General features: G+C 45.3%; 1 protein-coding gene across 21 annotated transcripts in view; it reads right to left on the reverse strand.

Annotated features, from left to right (window-relative positions):
• The window catches only part of Heph (polypyrimidine tract-binding protein 1 heph), a 478,446-nt gene that overhangs the window by 62,689 nt on the left and 396,248 nt on the right, over positions 1-19,509 (reverse strand). For all 21 annotated transcript variants that reach the window (XM_076444563.1, XM_076444562.1, XM_076444546.1 and 18 more), the window contains one exon: positions 18,614-18,763. In XM_076444563.1, coding sequence (XP_076300678.1) covers positions 18,614-18,763 — 150 coding nt within the window. The remainder of the gene's footprint in view (positions 1-18,613; positions 18,764-19,509) is intronic.

Raw genomic sequence — 19,509 nt, forward strand, 5'->3', positions numbered from 1 at the left:
CGAACATCTCCCCGGCATCGCAGGCCGTCGGCCAATACAACTTTCAGTCCGCTTTTACAAAACAGCAGAAGCTTTTTAGGGCGCCGTTACCCGGGGCAACTTGGAGCGCGAGTTTACGGGTGCGTGTGCCCGGGGCTGAATATTTCGCGATACCGTGGGATCCCATAAAAACTGGCCTGGCAGCAATACCCGAACGGAAACGGGTCGCTCGCGCGCGCATAGTGTCTCGCACATACATACACGCGGGCGGAGATATTGGCAGGAGGAAACGGACCGTAAAATTATTATCGCGACGACACTCTAATCCCGCGCGTTACGCGGCAATTAGAGCATCCTTAACGAGCCTCGTCGCTCTCGCCAAGAAGTAACCGAGGCTCGAGTTTCGAACGATGAAGTCACGGAGAAGTTCGAGGACGGGAAGTTACACTTTCGAGTGGCCAGAGGAAATTCTTCGGCCGTGGCTGCTTGTCTCGTTTCGCCAAGTTCTTATGCAAATTTGACGATCGCCCAGGTTTCCGTTGGGTTCGCCGTTGTTGACTTCCGTGGGACAATGTTTGGGGTTAGTAAGAGCTGGTAAGTTATTTGAGATCGTCACGTTACGAGTTCTTGTACTTGTAGCTGGCGGTGTTGTTGAGTTAGGTCTGATGTTGTACGCTGTTTGATCGCGCGGGACAATAATTTCAGTGTCTCCGAATAAATCGCTGACGCCAACTGAAAGCCTCCGGAGAGTCCGGCATCTCGGAATCCTACATTACGCCAGTGACAGCCCGAACTCTTCTCGCGTTTTAGACCGACTCTGGCCGACCGAATGGGTTCCTTCTGGGTTCTTATTCCGATTCCAGCTTGCCAATTACCGGGCGATAAATTTTCGACGGTGCAGGTCGTAAATTTGTGCTTGTCTACCCGTTTCCCCAGGTTTTTTTGAAAAGATCCAGCCTCGTACGTCTTCCCCTTAAGATACTCGCGATCGGTGAATCCACAGTTTGTTTTTCAAGTATCAGCGAAATATTTCTTTCGCCCGGCGTAGTAGCTTTGATTCGAGCTCGAGCGCCGAAGTTCCGTATCGTTTTTAATTGAAAAGTTTGAGCAGGTTGGGGGGGGGGGGGGAACAGGTCTCTCCCTCGAAGTTCTAGCAACGAGGGCGTAAAATGACGGGAACACACTCTCTTCCTCGCCACTTAAAAGGATGCAGATGGTTTAATTATACTGTATGCCGATAATAAGGTCGCCAGCTGCGAACAGCCGTGGAAAGGCTCAATTAAAGTTGTACCTTAATTTCTCGGAGGTCTCGGGAATCCGGGCGGATAAGAAGAGAGAATCACGACACGAAAGAAATTGTAAGACGGAGGAGGAAGGTGGGGCAACCGTTAAATAAATAAACGAGCATTAACAGGAAACTTTCGAACGGAGAAAAGGACTCGGAAAAGAAAAAGGCGCGAAACTTCGACAGATTGAATTTTTTCCCTTACCCGATAATCTGTAGCTGCTGTAAAATTGATGAAACCGTGTTCGTTAATGCACCGACGCGACGTTATTACTTCACGCGAGTTCTCAGGTTTGCAACGAGGATAACGAGCTCCCGGTGAAAATATGCTAAAAACACCTAGCTATTGTTTAATTTAATAACGACGCGAACGGGGGGAGGGGCGGGGCGGGGGCGAGACAGAACGTAGCAGCTGTTGTTTCATTGCAATGCCCGGCGCGGAAACTTGCTCGAACTACTTTCGGGGCACGTATGCTCGAATCTATTAGCCGGGAACTTGCAGCGGAGTAAAACTTGAACGTGTTCAACGGGTAAGCAGCGCCGGATGGATTGCAGAAACTGTAAACTCCGCCGATGCATTGTGTTATAAAGGCGCAGCAGAAGTTGTAACGCAACCTTCCCCGTGATTCTTACAAGGGGGAGCCACCGGGAATTGCGTGTAATGACCGTGTAATTGTCAACTGCAATTTCGCGGAGAATTGTTGCGCCCCGCTGTCTGCTGTGTCGCAAAGGGAACGATTTAAATGGCGAACGAGGGCGATTAACCGAGATTAATCGATGCCTAATCGCTGTCGGCATCCCTGTCCTCGCAATGTACACAACTAGCGTCGAGGCACTGCTCTATTTCAATTTTTTACTTCGCGCGTACCTCCGCACAGCGGGCCAGATCGACGCGCTAGCTGTTCATGAGCTAAAAAATCCTAGTATCGATTTTTAACGAATGTACAATGTTCCTTAAATGTCCATTACATTCGAGAACGATAATATCAATTAAAGTTATTAGAAACTCTCGTTACAATAAGCGTCCGAAGATCAAACTTTTTCAGATACGATTTATCGCCGAAAAAATTCCTTTTCTTCATAACGATATCCTGGAAAATCTACTGAAAACTAAGTGCCCACTTCTTTTTTATATGAAGAATGTACATACATCTATGTTGAGAACGCACCAGGAACTAAACATTATTGTTCATCATTTGTTATAAAGAAAAATACTTAGTCAACTAAGGAAAATCGTCGAAAAGTAATCGGTACACAGTCTCCTACAAATCTCAATACAAAAAATTTCAAGAATTCTCTTTTTTCAATAAATAATTGTGGTCACCTTGATTATTTTCATTTATAACTATTATTTTTTATTCAATAATGTTATAACTGACGCTAAGACGAATCCAACGACCTATTTAACGTGGTCTTTATGTTTTGAAATAATGGTGAAATGGGCGTGAACAGCTAGCGCGTCGATCTGGCCCACTGTGCTCCGTTCCTGCCGGATATTTTTCAAAGAAAAAATTTGTAGATGTGCCTTACATATCTGTTCTGTTGTCGTAGAAGTTTCAACAAAATCCGCTGGGTAGTTTGTTTAAGAAAAATTAGAATGCGTCGCTCTGTTTTTGAGCGTTGGGACACGCACCCCTATTCTGGGGAGTTTTGATATTGTACGGAGATTTGTCGATCTCGTTAGGGATTCTAGTTACTTCGGTGACCTAGTGCTCGAGTCGTAGAGGGGTTAGAGGTTCCTATCAGTGGCAACAAGTAGCGGAAGGTTATGGTAATGTTCTCAGTCCCAGCACTTACGGTTTGTTCGAGGGCTAGCCATCAAAAGGGGATAGAAACTACCCCTTGGAGCAGTTATTTCGCCTCTTGAAAGCCGCTTTGGGCAAGTGCATAGTCAAAGTAACGACCCCGGACTCAGTCTTTCGCAGAAGCAATCTTGTCCACCCAGGGTTCATCTGTAGCCAATGTATATTCCGTGCCTTTAATGCTCTCTGTCCTCTCGGACGTGGAAAACATCGGGATTACGGTAGTTTCGGGATTTGAGGAAGTCTGGAGAATGATCCACGCCAATTGAAAAATTCATTTGTCAACATATTTCCCAAAGAAATCAATTTTCCAGAAATGTGCTCGCGGATATAGAGCTTCTAGTCGGTTTTCCATGACCCAGTGCCGTGGTACAACCGGAATTCCGGAAGTTCGACTTCCACCGAAGTTGAACGAGTATTCACCGAGGAAACCCGAAAGCTTATCCCGTTAGAAAATTAAATTCGCGAAAGGAAAGAACGCGCGCGGCCGTAACTTCTGCTAGTTATTTCGCGATGAAACGAAAAATTATTCCTTGCATACCTCATTACGCCCGGCGTACTTTACAACATAAGCCCATTAATCCTTTTTTTTCTAGCAGTGAAACTGGAATTACGTAAAATGTAACCGTCGGAATTTTTCGCGTGGAACCGCCGCGGCAGCGTAAAGAAAATTGTGGGAAGAATTTTTAGTGACCTGCTGATTCACATTTGCGTAACTCATTTCGCCGGTGCATCAGCTGCCGGTAAACAGTGGAGATGAACCCTTTCCCGTCGAGTTAAATATACATTGCCGGAAACCGAGCGACTTTAGACACCCCCGGGATGTGGTTCTTTCGAAGTGGAAGCGGGGACGGAGGCCGCACGAATAATAAAACCAGCGACAATAAATAACAGTGCCAGTGGCGCGTATTAAGCTTCCACTCTGAAAACAACGCAAATATATTGGAAACGACGGAGAAACATCACTGCCCGAAACATTTCCTCGGATAAATTATCCATTCTTCGGTCCATTTACAATTTTGCAATTTTTAAAAAGTTCATCTTTTAACGCAAACAGGAAAAAATCAGACGGAAACAATAGAAGAGTGAATTTTAACCCTGGGGGGTTGGTGAGGGTTAATAAAAATAGCTTGGGCTTCATCTATATTTCCGAACATTCTAAGCAAACAAATTGTGGCCAAATCAGAATTTTATAATTTTAAAAGATTCATCTTTTAACGCAAACAGGAAAAAATGAGACGGAAACAATAGAAGAGTGAATTTTAACCCTGGGGGGTTGATGAGAGTCTATTAAAATTGCTTGGGCTTGATCTATATTTCGGAACATTCTAAGCAAACAAATTGTGGCCAAATCAGAATTTTATAATTTTAAAAGATTCATCTTTTAACGCAAACAGGAAAAAATCAGACGGAAACAATAGAAGAGTGAATTTTAACCCTGGGGGGTTGCTCAATTAGAATTGCTTGGGCTTTAGAAAGAATCAGATTAAATTTTCTTACGAGAGTCATCAGAATAGGTGTTGAAGGGTGGAAACGACTGGCACAGAAAACGGTGGTATTGAGCAGGTGAATTGGATGTAATATTAATCAATGCACCATGATATTCCTCTCAGAGCCAACTGTAAACTCGCGAATGCTCGGCAGCAGCTCGTTTATTCAGCTGGCTCGCAATGTTCCGGCAATTGTTTCGTTGCGCAAAGAACAGCCTGGAGGAGATATGTTTTCCTAATGCAAGGCAGTACCAAAGAAAATGAAGAAATTAAGAATTAACGTTCATCCCAAGACCGGGGGGATACCGTGGAAAATTGCGGCTGTTCGAACCGCCGCGAGGAGAACGGTCCAGCGATTTGTTTGCCAAACGAGCGAGCATCTTGTATCCGTTAGAATACTCGAGAGGGTTGCGATGCTGACGGGAAAAACGCGGCCCCGGAAATATGGAGAGACGAGTCGAAGCGAGAATCAGCCTCGCGGGTTCTCCAGACAGAAATTCTCTGTAGAGAAAAATATTGAAAATCGTAATTGTGTGTCCAGATTGTGCGGGGAACGTGGAGTCCTGGGCTGTTAGCCTTCATTTTCAGGTGAAACAGAGCCCATCTTTTTATTCAAGCAATAAACTTTAACGAACAAGACATTTTCCATTTTGTTCAATGATCTTTTGCCAAAAAAATAAGTAATTGGGTGTGTTACTTCACCTTAAAATACCGAAATTACTTTCTTGCCAATCCGATATTTCAATGCAAAATGGACACTTGCCACCTTTGTTCACGCTTGAAAAGTTTAATGTTTCGAGATTTTAAGCACCGTATGCGAGTAATTAAAAGTTGAAGACTCCAGGTCCAGATCCGGCTAGCCGAAGCAAGGACTCGGGAGGTCAAGAGCACCGCGCCGTACAAATGGGGGCAAGAGCCGCAGGAATCCCTCTCGATCAAAAAAACATCTAACTTTGCATTTTACATCGAACCGAGGAGCACACTCTTAGCAGCAGAGCGTCGCGGAAATAGCACGGAAGGAGAAGGAGCGACCGACGGCGAGCGAGGGTGTAGACGAGGAGGAGACGTGTTGGAGGCGAAACCGAGAAAGGGGATGGCTGGAAGCGGAAGCAGCCAGGAAGACTGATTATTCTGACTGCAGAAGAGTTCGTCTGGCTGGTGGGCCACTCCATCATTTTGACGGGCGCGAATCCCTCTCGTAATATTGTCCAATGAACGCGCTCCTTTATTCTGAACGAATGAGGTACGAGCATTAAAAGCATCAGGCAGAAAGGGAGAGGTTTGGCTGGAGCTCCCCCCTCTCCCTGTCCCGAAAAACACAGCCGTAATGGAATCCAGGAATTCTGTGCGTGGCCCGGGAAAAACAGGCTCTGGTAGTCGCGTATGATTGAAATCGATGGTTCGCCGATAGGCTTTCCCCGGGAAAACGAATCGTCTTTCCAGGTTCGACCCTGCTATACTAACGACCCTATCGCGTTTTCGCGCGCTCCAGGCCTTGCTCTAACGAAGACGCGACGCGTGTAACTTCGGGGAAAGGAAACAGAGGAGACTTTCGAGCCACCCGGTGAAACGAAGGGACGCCGCCAAGCCTTTGCAACCCCGCAGCAACGGGAACGTTCGATTTTTCTTTCAGCCGCGCGCCCCTCTCGGTCTCCATTTCCCTGTTTCGCATGCTGCTCTGCGAAATGAAATATGAGTAAAATGGATAACGGGCGAGTCGCGACCGGAAAATGGAACACGATGAGAAGCAAGAGGGCGACAACGGTGAACGGGGCAGGGTGGTGTTTGGATTTCGCACGTTCAACCGAAATGGGACGAGACACGCGATGATGATACATCGCGCACGCCAATTAAAATCCGGCAGAAACCGCGATCCGAGTATTGCTCTCTCTGCCGCCGCGATACGGGACACCGCGTTAACCGAAAAAAAATGGACGCTGGACGACGATTCGAATGTTTAAACACCTAGGGACGTCCAACGTCGAGAGTGAAAAAATACCCGGCAGTTGAATCAGTCTGATGAGTCAATAGCCGTATGTCTAGAAAAAGAACATGCTGTGCAAAGTTTCCAACCCCTAGCTCAATCATAGGGGTAGGCACAGGCAAAAATCGAATTAGCAGTCTTCGGTCCGGAGTCCCTCTATCAAACATCGTGCTAAAATTCTGAAAAAAAATCGGCAACCTTGCTACTATCGAGATACGCGTTCCAGAATTTTTGCAAATTTTTTTATCCAGAATTTTAGCCACAGGAACCAAAGATAGAAAATTCAAAAGGGGTTCAAGATGTAAATTTTTGCAGTAGCTACACAGTGTCGTGGCTAGTGTTCTCAGATTTTTTCTAATTTTTCGGCAAGGCGCGTGATCGTTGAAAAAAAAAATGAAAACTACGATTTAGCAGAGAGAGTCGAACATTTCAGGCCTGGAGACAGACCCGACAATGGGATATTGTTATTCGGAACAGTCGGAAGGGGTGAAGGATATGGGGTTGGTCGTGAGAGGATAGAGAGGTCGTAGATTCGAGAGTGGTTACGCGGCCAAGATGGCGTAATATTTTTAATGGAGGGTGGCTTGGGTGATCTACGGCACGCTGCATTGTTTCTGTGCGACGCCTCCGTATATTGCTTTCCCGCTCTACACCTTTCTCTCCTCGCCTCTTGCTCTTTTATCATCTTTCGTGCTCTTTGCGCTCCTTAGGTCGTACTTAAGACCTTCCGGCGACGGTTCCCCGAAAATTATACGACAGACGACTATCCGCGCCAATTTTACCACCGCTTGACTGACTCTCGTGACTCTCCGCCTAAGAGGAGCGATTTTTCTCTGCAGTCGCGCGAGCCCCTCGAAAATTCAAGCCAGAAAATACTCAATAAAAATTCTTGATAATTATTTGCAAGTTTGCCCTCCTCACCGGTTTTGATGATCTTGATATACATATATTGTCGAGGTTTCGAGTCAAAGTTTCTAGGAGCTTATAGTGAATACATAAGAGTATCTACTCAAAAAATTTCTTCATTTCTACTAAACATTTGTTCTTCATATTATGTATGTTTCAAGCAATACGGAGAAATTTATTTAATATTTAATATTTATTTAAAGAATTAATTAAAAAATGATCACAAAAAATAGATTTATTACGATAATTATCAGTAGGTAGGAATAATTTTTAAATGAATTTTAGTGACTCATTTCTATCGGTTTGTCAGTTCTAGTCTTACAAATTTAATGGAAAAAGTAGTCACGTTTTTCTACACCTCTGTAAAATCAACAATTTTGAAGATATCGATAAATTCTTCGAGATTCGTTCATAGGTCACCAAAGACATATTTAAATTTGAACAAAATCCGAAATTTCACTTCAAAAAGTGTCCGTCTTCGCGTGGAATGACCCAATTGTAAGGGGCAACCTTCTAAATAATTACCAAATTCTTCACCCCTCCCCCCCAAAACAGCGTTCATTTCAAAATTAATTTTCCAACCAGCAGTAGTGATTAAAAGGGAGACTCCCAGAGAACGTTTTACGGTGTCCATTGACACGAGTCCTGCCGCGCCAGTGTGGCTTTATCTCGAACTTTACATATTTTTCCCGGGAACGTCTCAGATTAAAAACTTGAAAAAGCTGTCGCTCTTGAAAAATCACCCCTTTCTCGAAGCAAAGGGAGACAGAGTGGGGGGAGAGAGAGAGAGAGAGGGGTGTAGCCGTTCTGAACCAACAGTCGCCCGTCGGTGTAAAGTAGAATTATGTCACGGCTTTACCGACGGATACTTTTTATGGGGCTTCGCGCAGCCACGGCCGCCTCTAAAGGCTACCAAAACTTTCCTTCCCGCTAAAACCATTAGCTTCCCCGTATATTCTCGTACAAAGGCGCGCACTTTCTGCCCCCTCGGCCCGCCCTAAAATCCGGTACACACCGGGAACAGGTGTCGGAGGAGACCGTGTGGCCAGCCTCTGAAAAAGAAATCCCCTAGCCATGGGGCGGCGGTGCATCAACAAAGTGTCATTCCTCCCGCCTTAGATTAAACCCTTGAAAATCTGACGTGGACGTTCTACACGCCAAAGAATGTTCCCTCCTTTGTGGGAATTTATAGTCGGCGCAAAAAATATCGGCACCGACAGTCTGAGTACGGGCAACTCCGCGTCCACTTGGAAAATTCTGTAAAAATATTCCGCTATTAAAAATGCCTGGAAGATCGTGCCGTGAAAATTCGCAGAAATGCGGGTTGCATCACCGCGCCACTTCTTCGACCGTGTCGCTGCGGGAAGATCGTGTGTGTCGATACATTTTTGATCCAGTGTGCTCGACGGAAACGCGCGTGCGATCGTGGCACGGCAGGGAAACGCGAACGGCGGACGAAAGAAAACGAACGTAACGTCGTAAAAATCCAAAACGCCGGCGCTGGAGTAAAATTTTTACAGCCCCGGGTGGGTTTTTACGTATTCCGGAATCGAAATATCGAGGGGGGGTGAGGCGCTTTACATCGCGTAACTTGATTGGCAAAAGTAAGCACCGGGATGGATACCCCGTTAAGTATCCCTCGGGGATTTTTCGCCGGCCGGCCCGGCTGCCGCGCTCCCGCTGAAAAGAAATATTTAACAAAGCGCTACGATAAGATTTATATTTCATTAACAGTCCGGCAGATGGATTCCTGTTACGTTTCCGAAGTTTCTTTTCACTTAGGGCGGTCATCGTTCTTAATAATTGCCGGTAATGAAAAGGAATTCCCGGGGAAAAAAAAAGAAAGTTCCCGCACGGACCGAAATAAAACGAGCAACGCCGGCTAAGGGCGAAACTTGGTTAAGGGAGGGTAATATTAATATTTCCCCGCGCGTATATTGCCGCCACGTTTCCACCGGAGAACATTCTTACGTCGTCCCTCGGCTCTCTTTCTCTTTCTCTTCTGCCCAGAAGGGAATCATAAAAATTTCTGATGAACTACATTCCGCCCTGCCCTCGCCCCTATCCGGAGGAACGGAATCAAAAAACTACTTTAACAAATTTCAAACTGTTTAAGAATTAACGTTACACGTCCGCTCTTATCGCCTGATTACACGCCCGGAACCGAGAGAGGAAATTTCCGAAGAAAAACCTTCGCGAGTCGGGGCGATTCGATTTTTCATGGAAAAAAATCGCCGAGGGTAATAAAAATATTCGATAAGGAAGACTGGTGTTCGCGAGGAGCTAAAAGGCGCGAGAGGTATGTAATCGAATTGAAACGCCAACGACCAATTCGGCGATACAAATAAAGCCGGGCGTAAGCCGGGAAAAGACTGTAGCCTCGTAGCCGGCCGGCGAGTACCTAAATTATTCGAAACTGCCAACTAACGCTGTACACGGCCGGGGTTTAGACGATGGTAAGCCGCGTAAAAATGCTTCTTAATCTTGAGCAAGGTCTCTAGATTGCGGCCGGAACTTTTTATGACCGCCGAAATTCGCCCGGGAAACGAGGGAGCCGAAAGAATGGCAAGAAGACGGAAATTACCATGAGCACGACCAGAACTGCCCGGGAAGAAAGGAAAATACACGCCGCGAAAGGAATAAGAGCCAGAAAGTGGAGCTCGGCCCTTGCGGAATAATGGCTGGGTCGATCCCGACCCTGTTTTTCTCATGTCTTGCTGAAAACAGGTATTACTTAATTCGCAAAATTATACTTCTACCAAGAAGACATGGCACTGCAAAGTGGAGCCAAAAATGGGCGGAGTTAATAGAATTAAGTGGGCGGGGCGAATCAATTATGAGTTGAAAAATTCATTTTTGAACTGGTGGGTGGAGACAACGAATCCAATGAAAATGGAAGGGAGGAGTCAATCAGAAATTGACTGATTGAAATCAATCAGAAGTTTCTAGCAGTCTCGGACGGCTCTAACCGTGTAGAGTAAAACCGTCTGAAGATCAGAGAGAACTGGTGGGTGGAGACAACGAATCCAATGAAAATTGAAGGGCGGAGTAAATAGAATTAGTGGGCGGAGCGAATCAATTATAAGTTGAAAATTCAATTTTGAACTGGTGGGTGGAGACAACGAATCCAATGAAAGTTGAAGGGAGGAGTAAATCAGAAATTGTGGGTGGAGTCGGACGAGTTAATGGTGGGGGAAGTCTCTAGCCGTCTAGGGCGGCTCTAACGTGTAGAGCAACCGTCTGGGGATCAGAGAGAACGCGAGGAAAAGCGGAGAGGAAAATATGAGAGCTGGGGGATAAAAGACACAGACTGTCGAAGGAGGATAACGAAGCCAGGGCGAAGGGGGGCAGGTCGAGCGGCGAACTCACTTCTAAATTAATTACTATACAATGCGGGGACGCTTTGTCGCGCGGCGTCTTTATTAAACAAGCCCGGCCCTGGCTCCGCCTTTCACTTAACCGACATATTACCCCCAGGGGCGAGCGATGTATTAACTGTGTCCCGTACGCCGCCGGTGGCGGACCTGTCCCAAGTAATTTTTTTCATCCTCCGGAACGCGAAATCCCCTTGTTGCATCCTTTTGTTTATGCAACGAGGAGCCACCGCGGCAGATATTGCGGAGATTACGCGCTGGAGCCTCGCCGGGCGAAGATTTAACGGTTGAATTAGTGGTGTTCCTTAATGAAACATGAATCAGGGATTGAAATCAGCCACCGGGCGTGTTTTAATGCCTCGGAATTTTGTCGCGAGACACCGGCGAGGGGGCAAGAGGGGCGGGGACAGGTTTCGCTGACGTTCCCGAGGATCCTCCCACCCCGTTTTCGTTTCATCGAAGTTTGATCAGATTCTAACTTCACGGAGCCCCGCGGAATTTCGGGTGTCTTGTGCGTCGAATATAAATGGTAATCCAAGGATGAAGTTCATCGTCCCGGGACTGCTCTTATTTGTACGTTTATGTAATTGAAATTACAAAGTTCCAGACGCCTGCATTTAGAGGGAATCACTTTGAAAATAATCCACCGGAAACTTTACGTTCGAAGAACCGACAGTGCTACGAACGAACCTAATCCCATCAGGATTGAGCACAGACGAATCTCCATCGCGGCTGCAAAGCCCCCCGGCTGGTTTCCACGTAATTTTTGATAATAGAGAACAGCGAGAGCGTGTCGATGGTTCAATCACGGTTCTCCAAGAACTCAGTCTGCCGGTACGTATGCACGCCCCTACGAAATTGTTGTCATTAGACCCGGAGCTATGGCACCAGGATTTCCTCTCCCTCTCCTCCGGTGTCGAGAGCACGCCCAGTGTTGCAAGAATTCCCCAACACGTGCCACGCTCGGAAGACGCAAAGCAGAGCGGCGCACGTGCATGCAAGTATCGCCGAAGCTTTCACGGCGATTGCTTTTTCGGCGTCGTTTGTCAGCCGGGATGTTCAGCGAGAAATCATTCGACCTCTCCGAGGGGTGGTTTCACGCTGCCGAGAACCAAACCATCTTTATCCGCCCCGTTAAAATGCTCTTGCATCGAGGGAGAACTGTACCCGCCGCCGCTTCTCGCGAGCAAATCTTCCGAGAACCGATCGATTCGAAAGAAAGCGATGCTAAACTATCGGAGGGTAGACATCCGAAAAAAAATTGGATTATCGGTTTTTCCTCGATTTCCCCCCACTGTCCGTGCGATAAAAATTCGGAAAAAAATCTCGAACATTGCTGGCGTTCAGATACATGCTCGAGAATTTTTTCATGTCTCCTGTTCGGAAATCACGGCTGCGTTGCGACAAACAAGAACTATTACGACTGGATTTTGCGGGATTGTCAAAGTGGGCCAAGCGCAACGCCGAGGATATGTATTTCTCGAGCGAGGATTATGGACTGCCGGATGTTCGGAACGTTCCACTGATCACCCGGAATTTTCGAAAGACGGTGGGGCACACTTGGCCGAGTCCGCTTTTATTCTCCGGTTGCACTTTACGTCGGTGAAATGCTCGGTGTTCGCGGAAATTTCCGCGCGAACGATATTCGACGGAGGGAAAAGTGTTTCTGGGGAATTCTTCAGGGTTTATCCACGCGTGACTGCGTTTAATTCCGAGGACTGGGGTTTCGTTCGCGGAAGTTCGTGATCCGAAATCGCTGGCCGACACAGCGCGGCCAAGTTAACCGGCACAGAGCTAAGTTCGCGGTATCCACCGTTTCACGATCTAAAAATACGTTATCAAGATTTCGCGGTGAATTCAACAAGTGAAATATATACTGCGAATCGGGATAAAAATGTTCCGTGCGTCGAAATTCCTTTGTCATGTGGTAGAAGGAACGTCCGGCCATTCACTCTGTCCGTTATTTATATTTTCCCTCTCTCCCTGTCTCGTGACCGCGAAACTTTGAGACTCCCCACGGAATCGGTGTCCGTTTCCGGGAAGTTGCCGGATCACCCGGCAGGAAAGAGCAGTTTGACAACTCCCGAGTCTCCTCTGGAGACCGACGGGCCATCGGGAAACCCGTGACTCCGCCGAGCTGGATCCCGTTTATTAATGATAACGACGTTTCCGATCGATACATCCACGACTTCTGCAACTTTCATGCAAATGGTCAGGCTATGTTTTCCAGCTGGTCTGACTTGCCGCGAATATATGTATTCTCACGCTGAACCATCCGCCGGAAAGTCGAATTTTTCACGGCGTTCATTCCGATCGAGTTGATCGGTCTCGGAAATACGCCGCACAGTGGGCCAAATCGACGAAATCTGTGTCAAAATCAAAGAACTTTCGATAGCAATGAGACAGAGCGATGAAATTTTTTTAAAATTAAAGCTCAAACTTTGCAGAATATGGGAAAAATAGGGAGATTATGGGACGAACGTTTTTTAACCTTGAGAAAATTCGACGAAAGATCGACGCGCTAGCTGTTCACGAGCTGAAATATCAAAGTCCTCGTATCGATTTTTAACGAATGTACAATGTTCCTTAAATGTCCATTACATTCGAAGACGATAATATTAATTGAAGTTATTGGGTTGGCAAGAAAGTAATTTCGGTATTTTAAGGTGAAATAAAAATTTCTTTAAGCAATGAACTTTATAATCGATCAAATATTTTCCATTTTGTTCGATGATCTTTTGCCATCTTTCTGGCAGCTTAATAAAGTTATTGGCTATTTTCGTAAAGCTGCGACTTGTACATATTGAATAACAAAATTGGGCTTTTCACATTTCACCTTAAAATACCGAAATTACTTTCTTGCCAACCCAATAGAAAAGACTCTCGTTACAATAAGCGTCCGAAGATCAAACCTATTTAATTTCTGTCTTTATGTTTTGAAATAATGGTGAAATGGGCGTGAACAGCTAGCGCGTCGATCTGGCCCACTGTGCTCCGTTCCTGCCAGATATTTTTCAAAGAAAAAATTTGTAGATGTGCCTTACACATCTGTTCAGTCGTCCTAGAAGTTTCAACAAAATCCGCTGAGTAGTTTGTTTAAAAAAAATTAGAATGCGTCACTCTGTTTATGAGCGTTGGGGCACGCACCCCTATTCTGGGGAGTTTTGATATTGTATGGAGATCTCGTTAGGGATTCTAGTTACTTCGGTGACCTAGTGCACGTGTCGTCGAGGGGTTAGAGGTTCCTATCTGGCCCACTGTTCGCCGCTGCAAAACTTACTGCAGTTTCAGACGTGTTCGAACCGGACAAATCTTCTGCAAAAGTCCTCGAGCCGAATGGATCAGCCTCGACAAAATCTGTGAAACCTAATCATTCTTCTAGGACATTTCCATAAAAACAAATAATATTTTGTCGACGGAGTTCTCCAGCTGGACCGCGATGGGAACGATATTATCTCCGCAATTTCTATCCTTTTTACGAAAGTTAACGCTCCCCGCGGTTTATCCGACCTCGGTAAACAAAACCATTGTTGCCAGAGTTTCCGCCGTAAAGTGGATTAAAACTATTTTCATTGTTTTTCTGGGGGAAAAAAAGAGGCGGAGAGGGGGGGCGGGGCGAAAGAAAAGATGGAGGAAGAAGGAGGATACCGGAAACTCGTATTTCTCCGTTCCGTTCCGTTCCAGCGAGAGAACCGCGCGCGGCCCCGGGAAGTTTCGCAATTAATAAGTAATTTCTCTGCACTTTATAGCGGAGAGGAGAAACTGTCATAAAAAGTTTCGACGCCCGTTTCTTTCGCTTCGATCCGCCGCGCGATGAAAAACAATACAAATAAATATCGAAGGTATCGTCGCGGAAATCGCCGGGCGTATTTCATCGCGAACTAATTCCCCTGTCCTCCGTGTCCCGGCGAGCTCGGCGTTACATTTTTAAGCTGCCGCGCGATACGCTATCGATTACTATTATCGGGCCCCGTTCGCCAATTAAAATCCTCCCCCAGTTTAACTATAATTCTCCCGGCACAAAGACCGTATTTTCGAATACCCCCTCCTTTGATACTCGACGCTTCGACAATTCCGCCATTCTTTCGCCGTTCAGACTGATATTCTTTACAAATTGATTATTCCGACAACCATTAATTAATTTTCACCCCCTAAAAACATTTCAGTCTCTCGCGTTCTCGACATTTTCTGACGCGGTTCGAAGAAGTTGGGATCTACAGATCGTCCGGCTGTCTGTCCGACTAATGGCTGGCTCATACTACTAGTTGCCTGTCCGCGAACGCAAACAGTTCGCGAATGCCCGATTATTCGTTAATATTTGCGACGAGCGTTAGAATGTGCTCGCCGGAACAAAAACCGTGGAGCAAATGGAAAACAGGTGAAACATGAAGTCAACGAGGAGAACGTTTACACGTGGCCGGGGTGGAATTGTTGCGCGACAAACTTGTGCGTAAATCGAGTGCACAGTAGTGCAATTTGCGCCGGGAACGTTTGAACCGAAGAGTTAAAGCGACTTTCGAGGGCGGAATTTTGTTAACAAATCGCTGCTATCGGAGAAAGGTGGGAACCGCAAACGTGTTGGAAAACAGCCGACAATTGACCGAAATTTATTTCGACCCCGCGAATCGGTTAGCCCCATTTTTCCGCGGTGCTGAAAAATTGTTTAAATGTCGCAGAATAACCAATTCGATTTATCAGAAATTTGCAATAATCACATCATTCACACCAAACAAACCGAGCTGTAAAAGTAGCAGGCACATGTTAATTTAGTGTTAATGGACTTTTACTTCAGTATTATTCGGTTGGCAAATAAGTTCGTTCGGTTTTTGTGATTTATTCCACTCTAAATAAATTCACTCTAATTTATATTAATTATATTGTGTTGGCAAATAAGTTCGTTCGGTTTTTGTGATTTATTCCACTCTAAAAAACCGAACGAACTTATTTGCCAACCCAATATAATTAATATAAATTTAATCAGGGGTTGGAAGGTGTTTTGTTGGACGAAAATTGCTATTGCATAGTGTATCAGAGATGCGGCATCCCCGACTAAGACGTGTCAAGTAGCGGGGTAAATGACAAGCACAGGGACACGTGCGAGAGACACCTAAACACCTACAAAGACAACTCGTATGACGGACAGTGTCACCTGTGCGGGGAAGCACAGCGGAGACAGGATCACCGAGAAGATGGACTCTCTCTCCCCGGGGGTTGTTCATAAGTTATGGACGCATTAATTATAATGGAGAATTCACGTCCCACTGTTTATTGACTTGACCTGGACACCTAAAAGGGTTCACCATCCCCTGCACCCTCTCTCAATGCGAATTCCCTGTTCTGTTCATTTTCATTTTCAGAAAATTTCGGATCTTAATCCCTTCACGAGATAATGGAAAATTCTGTCACGATGTACTTTGTTAATGAAATTCGTACACTAGTAGGAATGATCCGCAGAGAAAAATTGATGTGACAGTGGTTCCCATCAATTTTGTTTCCAATTTGCCGAAACGTCCCGCAGTTGGAAAAACAATTACGTTCACAACGTGCCACTATCTTCCTAAACATTTTTGAAAATGCAGATCAAAGCGTTTCGAACTGTAAAAAAAACTTGGTCCGAGTTGAAACCAGAGGTGGGTTATTACTTGGCGGAAAAAATATTTGAAATACTATTCAATATTTCAGATTTTATTTTGCTTCAAGAAAATAGTATTTTATTTGAACAATTTGAACCTCGAAGTAAAATACTTCTATTTGAACAATCTGAACCTCAAAATAAAAAAATATTTCTATTTTAACAATTTCATCCACAAAATAAAATATTTCTTATTTACTATTTATTATTTTAGCAATAATTTAAAGAAGAAATGGTACTTCATATAAGAACTATATCATTTGCCCCATTTTCGTTTTATTCTTTTGTTTGACTGCTGCTATATTATAATATTTAAAATTGAAATTTAAAATAAAGACAAAGTCCAAATATTTTCAATATTCTTAAAATAAAATACTATTTTCAAATTTATTGCATCAAATAAAATATTTTATTTTCAAAGTTGTGCAGATACTGTAAAATAAATGGGATTATTTACTATTTACTATTTAAAATACTATTTTCCCCAGCTCTGGTTGAAACAAATTGATTTCGCGAAGGAAAATTTGGCTAAAAAATGAAAGCACAGGTGTTGCGTGGGAAGGAAGTATGGCAGCGATCATGGGAGCAAAGTGAGCCTATAAAATATCGTTTAGAATTTGTTGGGACCGGCAGACGCAAGGAGCACGGTGTGCGTACGTGTGTGTGGACGGGGCGGGTAAAAGTTCGTGGCGCTTTTGTGCTTGGAAAAAAGAAAATACCGGCGGGCTGGTCCCCGCGGAGCGAAATTATGAAAATATTAAGGGGTACGGGCGAGCCACTCGTTAAAAAGTAATTGCGCGAACTGCTCCGCAATAACTGAATATGGAAGAGCGAACTCCGGGATTCACGCGCGGATCCAAAGAGCCGCGGCGCTGCTTTCTTTGGACGCCGCCGCCGCGTCGAGCGCCGCGACTGAAAATTACCGCGCCGCTTGGTTTTCATATATTCAGGCCGCCCCGAGTAGACGTAGAAACCTCGGCTCTCCCTTAGTTACAAGGAACTACGGCCCGCCATTTTCCCTTCCAGCCATATCCCCACTACGAAACCCCTCCCCTACCTTTTTTGTTTTAATACTAATTTCAGCGCGGAAGCGTAAAAAAAGAGTATATCGCTGGAAACGTAACCCAAGGAACGCACGTCCGACAGGGCTCCCTTTCTTTGATGTTAACATGGTATTCAGTTACGAACAGAATACTCCTCTCTACTTTTTTCGGACGCTGCGCTCGCATAATTGCAGAACTGAAACTCCCCTTCTCAGCCCCTCCCTCTCTAATACTCGTATCCTGTTACCCAGCCTGCGAAAAACTTCTACCGGGAATTTCCGATCCCACCACGATCGTTTTCACCTGACACCGACAGGCTGCTTTTTCCGCTTTTGAGTTGTCCAATTTTTTGGGAGACTAGCTTCGAGGAATTCCACAAAGCTGGCGCGAGTACAGTTCGGTTCGTTTTATAAAAGCGCTGATGAGAGGTAGAATTATTTTCTGATCTTCAAACATCCTCAAACTGAGCAGCATACTTTCTGTGCCGCGTTTTAACGTTGTTCAACGGAACGCGCACACACAATCTGTAGACATTATCAAACAGAAAATTGATAAAAGGTTTGTTTGAATTCGTCTGCAGAAGTTTGCACAAACCCGTCGCACAGTCTGCTCATACTTTTTCTGCGAGATTTGAATTCACGTTTGAAGCTTTCCTCGTGGAAATGATATGATGATCGAGGACTGACCGCATTGTTGGGTCCGTTTGTTTCAATTCGCCTGCACAAGTTTGCACAAACCCGTCGCGTAATCTGCTCATACTTTTTTTGCGAACTTTGAATTCGCGTTTGAAGCTTTTTGCTAGTAGAAATGATATGATGATCGAGGACTGACCGCATTGTTGGGTCCGTTTGTTTCAATTCGCCTGCACAAGTTTGCACAAACCCGTCGCGTAATCTGCTCATACTTTTTTTGCGAACTTTGAATTCTCGTTTGAAAGCTTTCCTAGAAGAAATGATATGATGATCGAGGACTGACCGCATTGTTCGCGTGCGTTTGTTTGAATTCGTCTGCGAAAGTTTGCACAAACCCGTCGCGCAATCTGCTCATACTTTTTCTGCGAGATTTGAATTCGCGTTTGAAGCTTTTTCCTAGTAGAAATGATATGATGGAGGACTTACCGCATTGTTGGCGTGCGTTTGATCCGTCTTGAGCTCCCGGTGGTTGCTGAATTGGACGTAGACTATTCTGCCACGGAGCTGAGCGATGCAGGTGCCGTAGTAACCCACCATCGTTGCTGCAGAATTCTCATCCGCCAGTTCCAAAAACGCCTGAAACAAAAAGCCGGTCATTTCAGTTAGTTGGATATCAATAAAACGGAGTTCGCGCGCGCGGACAAGTATCGTGCTGCTCGTGAAAAAGAAATGTTTGCCGAAATCATTCGCGGGAAAGTGGATACGAAATTTCCGGAAATTCTCCTGGCTCTCGGAAACGTGGTCGTCGACCAATTCTCGGTGAAGGAACTTTTTAATACGGAACTGGCAACTGTCGTCTAATTGAATATATCCGGCGCAGTGTTGCGTCACGGTTTCAGCCGAAATAAATCCAATCAAATCGGGACGGCTGTAACTGGAATCGTTTCAACTTTCGAAACGGTCGAGGGACTTTTTGAAATCCAAACGACGCCGTGCCCCGCGCGAGTTTCTTCCCAGCTATCACGAAATCCAAATATTAATACAGAATTATCTCTGTAATTGAGTTTCTGCGTTCCCGGGTATACCTACGGCCGACCTCTCGCAATATTTTCAGCGCGTAATGTGCAAATCTTGCGCGCGATATTCCCTGCGAAAATATTCATCGAGTGCTTGACGAACTTCAAAAAGACTCCGAACACTGTGCATTTTCATGCCCCTCCCTGTTGTCGGTCAACTTTGGGAATTTTTTTTGAGAAAACTGCGCCACCCACCTTTACGGCAAAATTAACACTCGTAAATTAAATATGCCCGAATAAGTCTGCAAAATTTCATGAAGATACGTCACTTGGATTTCTCGAAAGAAATCCCCAACGCAGATAGTT

This window comes from Lasioglossum baleicum, chromosome 20, assembly GCF_051020765.1.
Source record: "Lasioglossum baleicum chromosome 20, iyLasBale1, whole genome shotgun sequence".
Lineage (NCBI taxonomy): Eukaryota > Metazoa > Arthropoda > Insecta > Hymenoptera > Halictidae > Lasioglossum > Lasioglossum baleicum.